General features: G+C 38.9%; 1 protein-coding gene across 1 annotated transcript in view; it reads left to right on the top strand.

Annotated features, from left to right (window-relative positions):
- Positions 1 to 16,320, top strand: part of smarca2 (SWI/SNF related BAF chromatin remodeling complex subunit ATPase 2) — a 42,263-nt gene that overhangs the window by 11,607 nt on the left and 14,336 nt on the right. Inside the window, exons 13-25 of the mRNA XM_008336197.3 lie at positions 613 to 670; positions 936 to 1,033; positions 4,589 to 4,736; positions 5,864 to 6,027; positions 9,277 to 9,343; positions 9,439 to 9,549; positions 10,212 to 10,454; positions 12,743 to 12,856; positions 13,208 to 13,312; positions 13,860 to 13,946; positions 14,575 to 14,621; positions 14,854 to 15,020; positions 16,274 to 16,320. The exon at positions 16,274 to 16,320 is cut by the window's right edge and continues 13 nt beyond it. Coding sequence (XP_008334419.1) covers positions 613 to 670; positions 936 to 1,033; positions 4,589 to 4,736; positions 5,864 to 6,027; positions 9,277 to 9,343; positions 9,439 to 9,549; positions 10,212 to 10,454; positions 12,743 to 12,856; positions 13,208 to 13,312; positions 13,860 to 13,946; positions 14,575 to 14,621; positions 14,854 to 15,020; positions 16,274 to 16,320 — 1,456 coding nt within the window. The remainder of the gene's footprint in view (positions 1 to 612; positions 671 to 935; positions 1,034 to 4,588; positions 4,737 to 5,863; positions 6,028 to 9,276; positions 9,344 to 9,438; positions 9,550 to 10,211; positions 10,455 to 12,742; positions 12,857 to 13,207; positions 13,313 to 13,859; positions 13,947 to 14,574; positions 14,622 to 14,853; positions 15,021 to 16,273) is intronic.

Genomic DNA, 16,320 nt, shown 5'->3' with positions numbered 1-16,320 from the left:
TCCCTACACAGTTTGCATAATGTCATTCAGTGTGTTTAGTTGTTTTTTTTAACAGTGGTGGCTTAATGGTTAAGCGTATTTGGGTCCGGAAGGTTTCAGATTCGAGTCCACCAGCTGCCAAGTTACCACTGAGGTGCTCTGAGCATGGCACCGTCCCCACACACTGCTCCCCTGGTCCTTAAAGCTGCCCACTGTTCACTTTGGTGATGGGTTAAAAGCAGAGGCCACATTTGGTTGTGTGCAGTGGTGTGCTGTACTTTTCCCACCACAGTCTAAACATTAGCACAGTGATTGCTCTATTCTGACCAAAGCTGTGAATTGTTGTTTGTTTCTTTACATGTCCCTCTGATGGACTGCTGAACTGTCCAGGGGTTTGACCTGCTGTTGACTTGCTAGAATTGGCTTCAGCTCCGTATGACCCTGAAAAGGATTAGATAATTAGAAAGGATAAGATAAATAAATCGATCATTTGCTGCGTTGTACACCACATTCTTTATTCCACGTCATTGAGAATATTTAAAACAGTAAACTGTTGGTGATTATAACACCAGAGGAGTCTTGTAATTGCATTTCAAACCTTTGCTTTGTTTTTTTTCTCTTGTATTTTTCCAGGTATGAGGTCGCTCCCCGGTCAGACAGTGAGGAGAGCGGCTCAGAGTTTGAGGAAGAGGTTGGTCACTTTCTCATTAGACAACACTGGAGGATTGGGAGCATTTTCCTTTCTCAAATCATGCAAATGTGATTAAATGGGATTAAGAGCATGTCTCTTTCTCTTCGTCAGTCTACATGTACGCACACATTCAATTCCTTTATTTATATGTGGGACACTAATGGCACATCTGATGATTCAGGTTTTTAACCTCATCACACGTTTTCTCCTGCAATTATCAATGAAGTGTGCTCTTATTGCTGCTTCGTGTCATTTGTCTTTCAAGGAGGAAGAAGAAGCAGCCAAAACAGAAACAGAGGAGAAGAAGATAATTGACCCCAGTGGAGACGTAGAGCCTCTGAACGGAACAAAGGAAATCATTGAGTATGAACTTATTTTTCCACATTTCCTTTGTCATGAATATCAAACAAAGACTATTTGTATTAGGACTTAGTATCAATTCAAATTAGTGGCGCTTTGGCCCAGAGGGAATGTCTCTGCCATTGGTGTGGAACCCTAGGGTTCACCTCCTGGAAAAGATCGAATCCTGGTTAGGGAGGTTGGTACCTTCCAGTGGACTCACCACCCGCAGGAAGGTTCGGGGGGTAGGGGGGGTTGGTACGGTGCGGTGTAATTTCGGTGGCGGTCATCAAGACTGCTGCCCCCGTGACTCGGTAACGGATAAGCGGATGAAAATGGATGGATGGATTATTAGGGATTATATTATTATTAGGTGGTGTCCATTAAGAGAATATTAGGCATTGTTCCAATGGTCGGCCCACAACTCGACATGCACCTCACCTTGATTTTTATTTGAGATAATGACCTGTAAATTAGTCTGGCATATTTATTACATGTTGCTCATGGCAACATGTTATATAATGTTTAACCTCAGATTAGGTACGGTGATGGGGAAAAAGTAGAGGAGAGGCCATGTGTGTAAATCTAGTGTAAGTGGTTTTAAGTCTTAGTTGTTTATAGGGTAAGATTCATATCTAACAGTGCTGTACCAGTACATTTTGTTAATAGGACTTGGCTTTCAAATTTGTATTTGGCACCAGCTACAGGCTGTGGAGGAGGAGCTACAAGCTCAATGTGTAAACTAATATGGAATACTATTATAGTTAATTAAAACAGACGAGTGTTAGGGCTTAGAAAATGGATGAATAGATGGATGAGTGAACGATAATTGTCCTCTTTAAGTAAAGAGAACTGACATGTGTCACTTCCTGCTACAGCCTCTGAAGTCCCTCTTGTCGTTAGCATTTAATAAGAAATTGAGGGATGGCAGTATTGCTAATTTATTTTGATTCAATAATCAAATACAATTCAAGAATAAATTGCAGGAATAATTGCTGTCGAGGGTGGTGTCTCATCAATAATACCATGAATTATTGAAAATGTAATAAGTAGCTCCTTCTTCATTCTCCTTCCTGCTGTTTAGTCATTATTATAGCTAATACCGTACACCCATTGTTCCACACAGGCAGTCCAAACAAACAGTGCTAATGGGATTTTTTTTTCTTTCTCCACTGGCTGCCCTATGGCACAGCTGTAGGCTGACATGAGGAGAATAAAGATCTGAAGATTAGGCACAGGCAGAAACAACTCCCATACTTTTACACATCTCAGATGTTCATCAGATACTACAACTGTTCAGATGGACTACATGTGATTTACCATATCTTTCTTAACATTGTCACAAACAATAATAATAATAATAAAATAAAATAATAGAACTGTAAAAATGATATACTAAGACCAGGTTAGATATGACGACGTGCTGTATGAGCCTCAGTAATGACCATGTGACCAGGAGTCATAATACATGGTTTACAGCAGTGTTTCCCAAACTTTTTTATGGGGACCCATCTTTTAAAAGACAGACACAGACCTTCGCAACCCAAGTCAATAGACATTATTGGTAAATCACAAAATAAAGGTGTACTTGAGCATTATTTTACATTAATGAGGATATTGTTGAACAAGTGATAATTGAAAAAGTAATTAATTAATAATTGAAGAATTAATTTTTTAATAATTAGTTGTTGCGATAAACGTGAACTCATGGGAAACACGATGCGAGACGACCCCTCAAAAAATCTCTTGCGACCCACCTGAGGGTCCCGACCCAGTCTTTGGGAAACAATGGTTTACATTGTAAACTGTACACTGTAAACTGTAAACCAGTGCCTTGGGTTACGTGTCAAACCCAAGGCCCGGGGGCCAAATACGGCCCGTCAAACCGTGTGGCCCACAGGAGCTTAAAAAGCATTTAGTAAAGTTCATGCAGCAGAGTTTCTTAACCTGAGAAATTAAAAGGTTTTATAATCAATCAAATAATAATCAAATGCAGAAACATGTATCAGTCTGTTATGGAGTAGTTACATCTATACCAGTGGTCCCTGACCTTTTTTGTTCCAAGGACTGGTCAGCCAGTACCACCTGTTACTACAGACCAGTACCAAGGTACTGAGCATTGAAGGATCATTACATTTTCAAAAAAAAAAAACATCTTTCAGACTCTATTCTGTTTGTATCAGAGTCTAAATGACAAATGATATTAAAATATTGTCATTATCTTTAAATAAAGAAAGTAAATGGATATGGTGGATTTTGTTTGAATAAATTAAATTAGTAAAAATTAAGTACATCCACTGCGGCCCAGTACTAAATGACCTACGGGCTGGTACTGGTCCATGGACCAGGGGTTGGGGACCCCTGATCTATACAGTCTTCCATTTACAACTGGCCCTTCAAGGGGAACTGTATTGCTGATGTGGCCCCCAATGAAAATGAGTTTGACGCCCCTGGTTTACAGCATTTCCACTATATCTCACACTGAATGTAGCAAGTCTGCCCAGGGTTTTAGACTGAGTTTAACATGTTAGAAAAATAAGCTAGCACGTGTTGCCCTGTGCTGTTAACACGACAGCCTTTATGAATTACTGTCAAAGCAGTATATTTACAACAATCAGTGTCAGCATTACTGCAAAGTCCCACATTTTAGTCAGATTCATTACCAGTTACAGTGAGAAGTGAGACTTTCCCCATTCACGTACAAAAGTTGGAATTAGATCAGACGTAAACTTTGGGCCAGGCATCAATAATACCAGTGAAATACCAGCTTTGAATTTACGGAATCTTTTCTGTGCCTTCCAGTGGTTCAAAACCTTTCCTGCAGCGCCCCCTTTTGATAGAGCTTTTGTCGAGCCTTCCTCATATGTTGATAGATATACAGCTTTTGTTCCAAAACTCCACTGCACTTAGTTTTAAAATGGATATAACAGAGAATAAAAAGATACCCGACTGGAACAATGAAAACTTAATGGACATTAAATAATTCTACCTGTTGTGAATCCTGTAATAACTGCATTTCCGCCCCCCATGGGGGACCTTCCCCCCACTTTGGGAACCACTGTCTCACAGTGTCACAACAAAAATCATCTTCTCAAACTACTTTTATTCAGAATTGTCCCAACTTTTTCACATTATCTTAAACTGGCCCAATGTGTAAGAAGCATTTTATACAAAGTCATGGCTAGTTTTACTGTTGGTGTTAAAATAAAGAGAAAAGGAAACACACTGTATCACAAGACCTGAGGAGTAAGTTTTGTGCCATGTGACTTTTTCCAGGGTCTCGGTTAATTTTACCTCAGTTGTCCAGAAGCCCATCATTGTTTCCAAACAAAGACATTGTTGTTTTTTTTTATTCATATATATTCCAGGGAGTTTACTTTTTCTGTTTGCTGAGCCCAGGTCTCCTGCTTCCTAGCTAACATTAATGAGGCGCTCCTGTTGTCCTTATGCTGTTTTTTCTTTCCCCCAGCTAAAGTTTTTGCAGCTGCTCGTTATAATTAGGTCTGAAACTCGGCACACAGTCGTGGGGCTGACACAGGTTTGCACTTTTCTCTTTTTCAACAACAAACTCCCATTTAGGACTGCCAAGCAGGACGTAGATGATGAATACAGCGTCCCCACCGGACAGACCAGCTCCCAGTCCTACTACGGTGTAGCCCACGCTGTGATTGAGCGGGTGGAGAAGCAGTCATCGCTGCTGATCAACGGCATGCTCAAACACTACCAGGTAAACAAACACTGCTCACAAATAGACTTCTCACTTGTGTTTGTCTCCGTTTGTCACTTTAGGAAAGCAAACACAAGCATCTGTACAGTGTTTATATGCTGTGTGGTGTTGACGTGTTAACACTGAAACTTCAACTAAAATTGTAGAAAAGTTTAACAAATATAACTATTAATGAACCACATTTAAAGTTCACATTAAAGACTGATTTAATTTGGTTCACTGATTCACTTAGACAATAAAGTACCTTTTGATATATTCAAGAGCTGAGCAGTTACAATGATGAGTTGATTTCCCATCCATTGCATCGAGTGAGACGATAAATAAATTTACATTTTTAAAGTGTAGTATCAAAGTAAAGAGTCTGGTGCTAATGTAACCTCAGTCTGGATGCATGTAGATCTAATTAAACTATGACATAAATGATGAATAATGGCTGCAATCTTGATTAAAGAAATATAGATTTTAATGGATTTTGTTTTTATTGTTATTGTTACCTTAAATCTCTCATTAATGTCTGGGGTCTATGCACCAGGATTGTGCAGTTGCAGCTGATTTTCGTATTGAAACTTACATCAGCTGCACTAACAGGAGTTGACAGTGATGGGTTATTAGAGATAGGATACAGGTAGTACATGCATTTATTTATTTTTTTATTCATGGCCCCTACAATCTGTAAATGAGACATAGTAGCTGCTCTCTGGCAAAATAAGGGGAAGAGCAACTGCCTGGAGTCAGACAGAATGTTTTAGTTTTGAAATAAAATCATTTTTTCTTTTTTGCAATATTGCAGCAGCTGTTTACTGTCACGATTTGTTCTTCCATTGTGTCTATGGATGGAAATATAGTTCTGATTTAGTACAGAGTAGACTTTGACAATGATTAGTGTAAGTGATAGAATGTAAGAGATGAAGGATGAGTATCATGCCCTACTTTTGACTTTACCAAGTTATTCCAACCATCTGTTAGATGAGCAGAAAGCAGCTGACCATGAGGCACAGCTCAGATCATTACCATTCAGTGTTGTTTTTGAGCGTGAACAGTTAGTTCAAGTGTTGAAAAACAAACAGGGGCAGCATGGAACCATGTGCACAGGCTTGTTTTTCCTCATTTGGGTTTTTTCCACTTAGATCCAAGGACTGGAGTGGATGGTGTCCCTGTACAATAACAATCTTAATGGCATCCTGGCTGATGAGATGGGCCTGGGTAAAACCATTCAGACCATCGCTCTGATCACCTACCTGATGGAGTACAAGAGGCTCAACGGACCCTATGTCATCATCGTTCCTCTCTCGTGAGTACTCCTCAGTTGGCAGCTTTGTGTGGGTAGTGCCATGTCACCAAACCCTCGTACTGCTGGAGTCTGGAAAATAAAAATCATAACCACAATTTTTTTGAATTAATTTTGAGATTAGTCACTGGAAATACATTTATTGCACAATGTGGTATTTTACCCTAATATGTTGAAACTTCCACTAAAATACATGAAAGTATAACGTGAATATATTATAACATAACTGTAATATTATAACAATATAATATAAATCGGCATGGTAAGGCACTTCTATAATCTCTTGAATACAAATAAATTACTAAATTGAATCAAATTCAATAAAAGTACAATACATATAATTAACAAATAAAAAAATACACATTACAACACAAATATCGAAATACATAAATATAACAAAAACATCCAATTAAATTCAATAATCTTAATAATTATCTTGATAATTTTTGTGATTGATTGGAGTCCATATCAAAATTGTTTAGTAAAATTTAGTAAAAGCAGTGTTTTACTAGAGCAGGGGTGTCCACACTTTCTGCTTGGGAGCTACTTTTCAAATGACCGGGGTAAAGTGATCTACCTACATTGAAAACTATAAATATATATTTACTACTTTGATTAAATGGCTGTAGTTCTATGGCACAATACCATCTGACTCAATACTTCTATGATCCTTACTTTAGCCCTAGTGATTAGAATCTTAACATAGAATTAAATCTATCAGTTTTAATGTTTCTTTAAATGTAACTGCTCAGTATCTACCAGCACTCCCTTTGAGATCTACTGGTAGATCCTGATCTACTTATTGGGCAGCCCTGCACTAAACAGTCTAGAGGAGCAGATAGTGAAATGGCCTTTGGTGCAATTTCAATCGTAAATCCTAACCTTTGGGTGTTTATTGGAAAAAATAAAACAGAGAAAACGTGGTCCTCTTAGATAAAGGGTAATTTAAAGACCTGCTGTTACTTCCTGGCATGAAATGAGAAGTGTTATTAATGGTGTTCCAATTGAAGTTTGTTTTGATTTAAATCTTTACACTGTATGGAAAGCCTTCCTCAGGCGACTGAAAGTCCTGGCTCACGTTCAAACTGCAGAGCTGACACGTTAAAAGTCTTAAATCAACACCATCTGTAGTGTCTTTTGGTTGTTTAGGTTAATCTACTGATGCAAGCAGGGTGAAGTGTTACCTCACAGATGAGGTGCTTTAATGGGCCCACGGTCACAGTTTGTCCTGTTCCACCAACTCCTGGTTTTAAACCTATTTGTCTTTATTGGCCTTTTCTATGCAGGGAACAGTCTGGGCTTTGATTTCCCCAACTGCAGCGTTTTACTTGAATATAGCTCCACATCATCCTCTTAAAATCAAGGGCTCTCGTTTAAATTACTGCTTCTGAAGGCACCAGTAAAGTGAAGATCAGGCAAAATAGCTGCAGTTCACAAGGAGAGGATCATTTCACAGTTGTCTCCTGAACTATGTGTTTTACTCTTCTTTTGTTCAATGTTTTGGATTTAAATTTTAAATTTTAATTTTAGTGGCACTTGGGCCCAGAGGCAATGTCTCTTGAATCCTGGTTAGGGCGGTTGGTACCTTCCAGTGAACTCACCACCTGCAGGAAGGTACAGAGGGGTTGGTACGGTGCAGTGTGATTTAGGTGGCGACTGCTGCCCCAGCGACCTGGTAACGGATAAGCGGCCGAAATATATTTTTTGTGTTTATTGATATGACTAGACAAATCCAACCTGTTAATTGTGATCAAATTTGCCTGAAACAACAAAAACCTAATAATCAGCTCCATGTTGGGAAATTAAAGTTGAAGGAAATGAAGGAAATTAAAGAGCAGAGGAACAGCCCCACGTGGCCCAGTTAAAAATGATTTAATCTTTTGCAATTATTTTTATGCTAATGTCAACCTAGCATATTTGTTTTTATATATGTATACAGTAAAATGCCTTCAGGTAGTAATCTAAAATAATTATTAATCAACCCCAGGCTAACACACACTCTTGAAGACACAACCCTCTCTTTCCTATACCTCCCTTCTCCTTCTGCACTGATCTCCACCTAATCCCACTTTTGTCACGATGAGCCATCGACATGACAGGAAGCAGGCAGGACCAGTGCAGGTAGTTTATTTCAAAATTCACAAAAATAATTTCCAAAGACCAGGACAGAAGCATACGCAGAGCTGAGAACAGGAACAGAGCTGAGCACAGCAACAGACTTGACCAGGAACGGATACAATGTCGACCAGATACAAGACAAGACAACACACAATGATTCCCCCAAGGCCAGAGTGAGGGAGAGAGGTGTATATATATAAAGAGCGCCAGGTGACACAAGTGAGACTAATTACAGAGACACAGGTGAGTGTGATAACGCAGATTACCCCACACAGCAGACAGCATGAACAGGAAACAGACAGACCTGACAACTTTACTAAATAGCAGTCTCCTTTTTAAGAGTTCCTCTGTGTAGCTTGTCTGCTAATCCTCCTCTTATAACTTGCTTTGGATAAAAATAAGCTAGCATGTGTTGCCTTGTGCTGTTAACACAACAGCCTTTTGAATTACTATGTCAGAGCAGTACGTTTACAACAATAACAACAGTGTCAGCATTACTGCAAAGTCCCACATTTTAGTCAGATTCATTACCAGTTACAGTGAGAAGTGAGACTTTCCCCATTCACGTACAAAAGTTGGAATTAGATCAGACGTAAACTTTGGGCCAGGCATCAATAATACCAGTGAAATACCAGCTTTGAATTTACTGAATCTCTTCTGTGCCCTCGAGTTGTTCCAAACCTTTCCTGCAGCATCCCCTTCCTCGTATGTTGATAGATCTCCACTGCACATAGTTTTAAAATGGATATAACAGAGAGTAAAAAGATGATGACATTACAGATCAGTGAATTTTACCCGACTGGAACAATGAAAAACTATAAATATACATATAATAGACATATAAATAATTCTACCTGTTGTGAATCCTGTAATAACTGCATTTCTGCATAACGGCTACCCATTGAAATGCCTGTAGCCCATCCGTGGTACAGTATAGAATGTGAGTCAGGGATATGTAATAAGAAGAGGAATACAAATGAGGCCAGAAAGACGATATAGAGACAGCAAACTTTCTAACACTTGCAGAAACAACCACTCGCACCATGGATTGTCTTAAACTCAAAAATCACGGCTCTATATTAGGAAGTGTTTTGACCTTATTAGGAATGACCTTTGACATGTGTATTTTTTAAGGACCTTGTCTAACTGGGTTTACGAACTGGACAAGTGGGCGCCCTCAATTGTGAAAATTGCTTACAAGGTAAAAAGGATTTTTTATTATTATTTTTATTATTTCTAAGTGTCTTTATAAATGTAAAATAATAATAATTGTTCTTTGTCTCTCTTCTTTGACAGGGCACTCCTGCATTGCGGCGTGGGCTTGTGCCACAGCTTCGCAGTGGAAAGTTCAACGTGTTGCTGACCACATATGAATATATCATCAAAGATAAGCACATACTGGCCAAGGTGAGAGCCAACAAACAGCTTTGATCCTTTTTTTTAAAATTATATATTCTGTGTACAGTTACCCACCTCATGCTTTACTCCACGCTTACTATGGAGTAAAGCTAATCGTATTCATTCATCGCATTTGTTTATTTATTTTTTGTCAGAGATGTTATACATTGAGACAGATGTTATTATTATTAAAAAATGGTGTGATTCTTAATCACCAAAAACAAATCAGATTAAATCATCTCCAGTGTCATGAGCAGCTTTGACAAGTTGTATCATCAATTGTTGACCGTGCTAGCTTTTAACTCATCAGGTCTTTTTAACCCTAAAGGTGAAGAATTTTAGGTTTGAAGTTATCAAACTTGAATGCAAACCGTCTTATTGGCACTCTCTCTTTTTCTAAACTTAAAGTACATTTGAATGGAATAATAGGAGAGAAGCAGCTTATGACCTGGTTAGAAAAAGAAAATTCCCAGAATGTCTTTGATATAGGACCACACTTGGAAGTGGGAAATCGGGAAATATGTTTTTAACACTGTTATCAAAAAGACAAAGTAAGTATGGGCCACTTTTTCTTTAAGTGTGAACATGGTCAGAGTCAGGGCATCAGTGTGTTTTTTCTATTGTCTCTCTATGTTAATTAAAGACTAATACGTCTATTGTTTTATATACAGATTCGTTGGAAGTATATGATTGTGGATGAAGGTCACCGTATGAAGAACCACCATTGCAAGCTGACCCAGGTGCTGAACACCCACTACGTTGCTCCTCGTCGTCTCCTCCTCACTGGCACTCCGCTGCAGAACAAGCTGCCTGAGCTGTGGGCCTTGCTCAACTTCCTCTTGCCGACCATTTTTAAGAGCTGCAGCACTTTTGAGCAGTGGTTCAACGCCCCATTTGCCATGACCGGAGAAAGGGTGAGTTGGGTGAACTGCTGGTGTTGATATAGACTGGGCTCCAGGGGAGCCAGGGCATGGGAGATTGGTTTGGGATAAAACTAGTGCTGGGCAACTCATTAGGATAGGAAAGTGAACTCCTTGTCATTGTGACACAGCACCACTGCACACAACCAAATGTGACCTCTGTTTTTAACCCATCCCCAAAGTGAACAGTGGGCAGCTTTAAGGGGAGCAGTGTGTGAGGGCGGTGCCATGCTCAGAGCACCTCAGTGGTAACTTGGCAGCTGGTGGACTTGAACCTGAAGCCTTCCAGACCCAAGTCCACTGAGCCACCACTGTCCACTGATTATTTCTAGATCATACAATTTTATTTTGACAAAATTAAAATTCAATATTCTTGTGGCCATAGACAATAAAGAGTATACTTTTGATGTAAGTCACACCAAAATGCAAGTTTTCAAACTTCTAAAAAGAAAATTGCCTTCTAGTCAGGAAGATGTGCTACATCTTGTGAACCATTAGAATAATTACGATCCTTTTTTCAAAACTGATAATTCTCCATTAGCCTCATCCGAGTTACTGCAAACTAAGCCTATTATCGATTGGAAATAAGCGCCACAGGTGAAAACGAAACAAAATAATTTCGTGTGTGGAGCTTTGGCCCAGAGGCAATGTCTCTGTCATTGGTGTAGAACCTCTGGGCAAGTTCAAATCCCGGTTAGGACGGTTGGTACCTTCCAGTGGACTCACCACCCGCAGGAAGGTTTAGGGGGGTTGGTATGGTGCAGTGTGATTTAGGTGGCGACTGCTGCCCCCGCGACCCGTCAACGGATAAGCGGATGAAAATGGATGGATGGATATTTTCGTCTTTTTCTAGTACCTGCCAAGTGGTTTTTTGACAAACGGATAACAATTGGTTGAAAAGCATCAAGGTCAAAATGATGCCTGTGTGGGTGGCTGTGCTTTAGAAAGGGAGTGCTTTCTGTCTATCACTTGGAACTTATTCGGTCGGTGACAATGAATGAGTAGGATTTAAAATATAATGTGACAGATGTTGGTTTGACATTGGGAGACCTGGTATTTCCTCTGTGTTTTCTCTCACTCACAGAAGTCACACTCAAGTCAAACTTTTATTACTATAATAACAATGTGAGTTTAAGTGGCAATTATGAAGCCTGTCATTTAAAAAGGCGTGAAGTCTTTTTTTATGTTTCTCTTATGGGAAGGCAGTCGTAAAAATGTAATGCAATTGTGAAGTTTAAATGTTATTTGAAACGTTTAATGTCCTTGAGAAATGGCAAATGCTGAGCATCTACATAGACATTTACCTAGTGACTCAGTTAGGTTGCGTAATTAAATCGAAGCCTTATTTTTTCCGTGTGTGTGATGTACTCTTCACTGTCTGCCTTAGAAGGTCAAAGTAGATTAAGCTGTTCATCCTCAGATGCCAACCACCCTGAACCTGAGGAAACGTAGGGTTTGATTTGGCAGTAAATAAACTTGATGAGAGACGGAGGAGGTGAAGGAGTTATCTTAACCAGTCACCGGGAAAATAATTAATCGCTTTCACATTGAATCAATAATTTAGTTCGTTTTTATTGACAGAAAATACAGATATGGTTTTGGCAAATGTATGACAACAATAGTTATTATGATTGATGTTTTTTATTATTATTATTATTATTATTATTATTATTATTATTATTATTATTAACTCATACTTAAGTATAGGTAGGGAAGATGTCTCAGTTGATAAACAGTTCAATTTAAAGAGGGACTGTAAGAAGTTGATAACTATAGTAATGTGGTTCCATAGTGCAGTGGTTAGCACGTCTGCCATGTAAGTAAAGAGCAGGGAGTCTGATTTACAGAGGGACCACCTAACGGCATCTCCCACACTCCGCAAGTCACTTTGGATAAACGCGTTTGCTAACTACATACAACATATTCACATCATCAAAAAAAATTGTCCTGATGAAGCCGGTATAGATGTGAGAAACAGCTGTGTTTTGTTTGCAACGTATGTACATTTGTGTGTGTGTGTTAAAATGTTAGAAAACAGCAGGACTGTGCAGAGCATGGGTCAAACTTACATGATACAGTGACTGTCTCAGTGAAACAGGGCTCCATGTTGCTTTTACAGCTCGAAGACTCCACAGGTGAAAAGTTAATGAGGAAAACTGGCTTGTTCTTGGCCAGATGAAAAGGGCACTGCGTTCACCACCTGTCACACACTTTGTCTCATTTTGTTCTGAAGTGTTAGGACCATAACATTCGGGTGACACCTGATGTTCTGATCTGTTCAGGTGGACCTGAATGAAGAAGAAACCATTCTGATTATTCGGCGTTTGCACAAGGTGCTCCGTCCCTTCCTGCTGCGCAGACTGAAGAAAGAGGTGGAGTCTCAGCTGCCGGAGAAGGTAAAACAACGATGATTGTGTTTAAATGAGTTGAGTTGTAACTAAGAATTATCTGGTCCAGTCATGGGGCTTGGTATCAGCCCTGTATTTTTTTCTGGGGACTTGTATTTTAAAAGTCAATAGACATTATTCATAAACTCCGGGGAAACATGACCCCAAACTGACCAAATTCCTGCAGGTTTTCATGTGCAAGACCATAGTGTAACTTTAATAACTTTGATTTATTCTCGCCCTCCCTTTAACCTTTTATTCTTGATATGAGATCGAGGACACATTTCCGCTCCTGCAGCCTCACTGTCTATAGAAGATGTCTGTGTCACTGAAGCTTTGTTTTTCATGTCATCCACACAGGTGGAATATGTCATAAAATGTGACATGTCTGCCATACAGAAGGTTTTGTATCGCCACATGCAGAAAGGCATCCTTCTCACTGACGGCTCCGAGAAAGACAAGAAGGTAAATATGCCAAGACTCATCACTGTCTCCATCGTGCAGCCATTTCTTCATCAGCATCGTGTGATGTGGAGCCATGTGTCTTAGAGCTCAGTGACCTTCACAGTGGCGTGCTGTTTGACATCAGAAGGTTTTGGAGATTTCTTACCAGTCGCAATTTCTTTTTTCTTTTTTTAACAGAGACTGAGCAAAATAAGTGACATTATACAAGCAAAAATTAAATTAAAAAGCCTGTGTTTAGTGGATCCTACTTCTGATTGGCATTAAGCTGTATGGCCATCCTAATTAAAGTGTCAGTACAGTGTTTTAAAAGGCAATCATTTGCAACCATACGACATCTAATTGCTGCAGATTTAACCCGCCCACTCCCAGCAGTGTGGAACTTCTATCAAAAATACTTAAAGTTTCATTAGGGAGTTTCACTTTTTAACAAAATGCTTCTTTAAGGTAAATTGTCTCTTGTGTTGTTGAGAGCTGTGTGTTCTGATTTGGAGTTTAAAGAACTATTACCACAGTAAATTTGAACTTAAGTTACGTGAATTATCTCCAGGGCAAAGGAGGTGCCAAGACCCTGATGAACACCATCATGCAGCTCAAGAAGATCTGCAACCATCCATACATGTTCCAACATATTGAGGTGAGCGTTAGACTCGAAAGAGACTGGTGTTGGCAACAATTATATATTTTTTCTCATCTTCCCTGCAGCCATTGTGTCTCTTTGTATAATTTATTAAATTTCAACAGGAGACAAAATAACTGTGGTGATTTTGCTACATTATTTTTCATACAGAACCACTGTTTAAGTAATGTTAGAAATGTTTAGATCAGACAGGAAACTGTAAACAACCATGGGAAAAGGTGTTAAAAACATTAATTTATTAAGTTTTATTTACAACATTATATGTATGTTTTAAACATAAAACCATATGTTTTTTTTATCTGATTAATCATCGGATAATGGAGATAAATCTCAATCATGATTAATTGTAAGTAATCATGATTAATCATGATCTGAGCTTTGTAAATATGAACAAAACTTTTTTTCTTTATATTGTTGGAACAGAAAAACAAATTATAGCAGGGAGATGATTGTGTCTCACACCAGTTTTAATTTGTGACTAATTAAAATGATGGAATTGTTAATATGAAAAAATGTGAAGAAGAAATAATTATAGTTTCCTGAGGTCAGTGAGTTTAGTCATTAATGATGTTGCGCTCAACGATAGTAATCAGTGAATTTAAATGGTAAATGTTCTTTTACTCAGGAATCTTTTGCTGAGCACCTGGGCTTTCCAAACAGCATCATCAGTGGGTAAGTCAGGAATGTGTTTGTGTTTGACAATGATGTGAGTACAGAAACAGAACACCAGGTGAAATTAGGCCAAATCTGACATCACTCTGTGAATTACATCTATATGTAGATAAAGGAGGTACAAATAAGATGAGGAAAAATAAGCTTGTTGGGTTGACAGCTGACTTGTAGAAACGGAGCTGACTGAATGATATTAGTTCATTCAATTGATTTTTTTTTTCTATCAATTCAGGCCAGATCTGTATCGAGCCTCTGGGAAGTTTGAGCTTTTAGACCGCATCCTACCAAAGCTTCACGCCACGTCCCACAGAGTGCTGCTCTTCTGCCAGATGACTACTCTCATGACAATCATGGAAGACTACTTCGGCTACCGAAACTTTCAGTATCTACGTCTGGATGGTGAGCTCACTCTGCTACTGATAGAAAAAGGTGTAAAAAAAAGTCTCAGTAGGTGGAACTTAGTATGTGTTATTACTGATGAGTTGAACTGGTTGTTAGATGGATTATTTTTACAGATATCTTGGCAGTCACACAATTTAATGAATTTCCTTTTTTGCATGACTGCATCGCAGTGCCTGGTTTTCTCCACACATACTGCTTAGAATTAAGGCCAAAAAGTTCTAATTTGGGCTCATCAGGCCAGATTATTTTATTTGTCCCCATCTTGTAGTCCTTCAGGTGTTGTTTTAGTAAACTCTATGCGGGCTTTCATATGTCTTGCACTGAGGAGAGGCTTCCGTCAGGCCACTCTGTCATAAAGCCCCGACTGGTGGAGGGCTGCAGTGATAGTTGACTTTGTGGAACTTTCTCCCATCTCCCCACTGCATCTCTGGAGCTCAGCCACAGTGATCTTTGGGTTCTTCTTGACCTCTCTCACCAAGGCTCTTCTCCCACGATTGGCTGGACATCCAGCTCTAGGAAGAGTTCTGGTCGTCCCAAACTTCTTCCATTTAAGGATTATGGAGGTCATTGTGCTCTTAGGAACCTTAAGTGCAGCAGAAATGTTTTTGTAACCATGGCCAGATCTGTGTCTTGCCACAATTCTATCTCTCAGCTCTTCAGGCAGTTCCACTGACCTCATTTGCTCTGACATGCACTGTGAGCTGTAAGGTCTTATATAAACAGGATCAGAAGAAATGGACAGCATGCGAGTTAAATATGGGTGTCACAGCAAAGGGTCTGAATACTTATGACCATGTGATATTTCAGTTTTTCTTTTTTAATAAATCTGCTAAAATATCTACATTTCTGTTTTTTCTGTCAAGATGGGGCACTGAGTGTACATTAATGAGAAATAAAATAAACTTTTTTGATTTTAGCAAATGGCTGCAATGAAACAAAGAGTGACAAATTTAAAGGGGTCTGAATACTTTCCGTACCCACTGTATATTCCATGTAAACAACTTAGATTCTGAAGTAATCAAAACACTTGCAGCTTCCCTTGATACTACTGCTGACACTACTTCAAATTTTCAGTAATGATGAATCTCTCATTCACATTTTGTTTATTCAGCCAACATTTAAACCCTACCTATCTGAAATGAAATTAAACTTTTAAAATACTCAAGTACTTTATTTTTTCAGCCTAATTGCTTTTTATCAGCAATTTTTTTTTTTTTTTTAAAAATTCAAGTTCACGTCTGTTGTTGTAGGAACCACTAAGTCTGAGGATCGAGCAGCACTCCTGAAGAAATTTAAT

Source organism: Cynoglossus semilaevis, chromosome Z, assembly GCF_000523025.1.
Source record: "Cynoglossus semilaevis isolate Cse_v1.0 chromosome Z, Cse_v1.0, whole genome shotgun sequence".
Lineage (NCBI taxonomy): Eukaryota > Metazoa > Chordata > Actinopteri > Pleuronectiformes > Cynoglossidae > Cynoglossus > Cynoglossus semilaevis.
The sequence above is the reverse complement of the archived record's forward strand: the minus strand, read 5'-3'. Positions and strand labels throughout refer to the sequence as shown.